The sequence below is a fragment of the Akebia trifoliata genome, chromosome 11 (genome assembly GCF_017979445.1).
Source record: "Akebia trifoliata isolate Shusen 1 chromosome 11, ASM1797944v1, whole genome shotgun sequence".
Taxonomy (NCBI): Eukaryota; Viridiplantae; Streptophyta; class Magnoliopsida; order Ranunculales; family Lardizabalaceae; genus Akebia; species Akebia trifoliata.
In genome coordinates this window covers 19,462,483-19,464,911 of record NC_141385.1, presented here as the reverse complement: position 1 = coordinate 19,464,911, position 2,429 = coordinate 19,462,483, and the positions used below count along the sequence as shown (strand labels likewise).

General features: G+C 35.1%; 1 protein-coding gene across 1 annotated transcript; it reads right to left on the bottom strand.

Annotated features, from left to right (window-relative positions):
- Positions 1 to 1,033: 1,033 nt before the first annotated feature.
- On the bottom strand, positions 1,034 to 1,842 carry LOC147391094 (putative WRKY transcription factor 27). Its single transcript, XM_086458993.1, has 3 exons — positions 1,550 to 1,842; positions 1,366 to 1,440; positions 1,034 to 1,253 (listed from the first exon to the last, which is right to left on the bottom strand). The coding sequence occupies exons 1-3, from the start codon at positions 1,840 to 1,842 to the stop codon at positions 1,034 to 1,036; spliced, it is 588 nt and encodes a 195-aa protein (XP_086315119.1).
- Between the last annotated feature and the right edge of the window lie 587 nt (positions 1,843 to 2,429).

Here is a 2,429-nt window from a genome sequence, read left to right as displayed (position 1 = left end):
TTTACAGATATTCAGGTTGTAGACACCCCAATTTGATCGAACAAGCTCGGAAGCCGACAAATGGAAAATATGGGATTTTTCTAAAATGATATTTAGTGAATCCCGGATTTCTGTGAGCAATTTTTTTTAAGTGCTTATTTTCTCTCTCAACTTAATAGAATAACTCAAAAACTCACTGACGTGGCATGTGTAAAATCGCAGATTTTTTCCATCGGTATACAAGTACACATGTTTACGGTGATGTGCATTTGTGTATCCCGAGGGAAGAGGTGTCATTCTTGCACATGCCAAGTCAGTGAGTTTTTGAGTTAGTTTGCCAGAGATGAGTTACAAAATGAATAAAGTTGAATGCATGCAGTAAATCATACACGGTCTGTACATGACTGATGTGGAAAGGGCATGAAACCACAAATCCTTTCCTTATCTTGAAGAAAAAGATCTTTGGTTCTATGCCCTTGCACCAATCGCATACAGAACACATAAGGCATTCATCACGACTCTTAGAAAATCATTAAACAATTTTTGTTCCGTCTCACACCTGTTCACTCACTTCCACAATGGGAACTTTCAGTAACAAAGATTTTGAACAATCGGTGTCTGACGAACTACACATTAAGATGGGGAAACATTCTCAATTCTTTCTTAAAATACTGGTACTTGTCCATTGGAAAACTTGTCTTCTTTGTTTTCTCTCAGCCGTCATTGTGATTGTCCAACATGGTCGGGGTTGGGGACCCCAAAAAAATTCCTATACACAAAAATTTGACTTATATTTCAAAATTTGTTGAATGGAACTGAATGTTGACATTGACAAAGACGAAGACAAGGGTTGAGATCGATACCCAACAGATATATTTTCATACAATTTAAAACATAAGTTTAGTATCTGAAACAAAATATATATATATATTATTTATTTACTATGATTTCCAAAACAAGGAATTATTCTTCTTCATCTATTACTTCTTCCTCCACCATTTTGTTCTTTGCATCTTCCTACTCTTTCCTTTCTCTCGTCTTACATTGGAGACATTTAAGAATTAGTTGGCGGAGAAGATGAAGAAGACAGGGGCATAAGGTAGGTTGCAGAGTATTCATTGCGAATTGTACCGAGCAGGTAGTTTTTGTTCCTATTTAAAGTGTGATTGTGCTCCTTCTTGTAGGTAATAAGGAGCATGTTTGGATCTGATTCGTTTCTTTCTACATGCTTCCTCGCTGGACAATCCTTTGAGCTAATGCAACTATAATAAAACCTATTTGACAAATAAGTTGATTTAATAACCAAAAAGATCAAAATCAAATTAAGAGAACTAATTGATAAATAACCTCAGATAAAGCGCGCCCTTAATGGTTTTTTGTGTGTACTTTCGCCAAGCCCATTCATCTTTAGGGATACCCTCGTCTAGTTTTGCACACACAACCTTCTCTTGGACTTTCTTTCTGTAAATAAAATGAAAATATAAATATATATATTAGCAAAATGAGAAATTTCCAGGCATGTATATCTATCTATCTATCTATAAATAAAATATTCTTAATTTTGTTTAACCTTTTATTTGATCTTGGAGGATGAGGCTGCTGCTCTTCTTCGACAAATACGGATGAAGAAGTGGGGATGTTGATAGGTGAGGTATTGATCGGTTGGGACTTGGGGAGGAATGGTTTGACAACGTCATATAGTTCATCAAAAGCGGGTTTGGGCTCATAAAGATTGGGAAAACATATGAGATGGTCGTCTTCTTCCTCAACCCTCAAAGGGGTTAAATGCGAGAGAGAGTTATCAATAGTCTTGGGGTTGATGAAGCTCCTCACCACTGCATGCAGATCCCAATCGTTCTCCATTTAAATAAGAAGAAAGAATGTACAACGCAAAAGTACTCTGAAACTAGTACAAACTAGTACCCTGAAAGGAGGGACAGCAGAAGGAGAGAAAAAGTACAACGCAACCCTAACTTGAGAAAATGAGTACTAGTATGAGAGACTATGCTATGCCCGGTTTTATACAGAAAAACAAAAGAGTGAAAAGCCGTTTTTTGGAATTAAACAGGTGTTTTGAGACACCTGGAATTTTTTTTCCTTGCATCATTGACTTGTGTGATGGTCAAAGATTCTCAATTTATAAATATCAAGGGCAAGCCCTTCTTACAAGTGCATTGAAAATATTTTAGATATCAACAAAAGCAAAAGTATTTATTTTTATTAAGTATTAAAAATCTATAAATTTGAAAAATAAAATATATCATTTTAAATTAATTTAGATCATAATAAAAATGATTTTCTTTTTGACATGGGGTTAATGCGTATACTACACATACCTCCGAATTCTCTTGCAAAGAAATATGCACGATTTGTTGATTGTTTAACAACGCACGCATAATCCTAATTTATTAATTGCAATAAATCTAGGTTTTGATTGTTCCAACACTGAC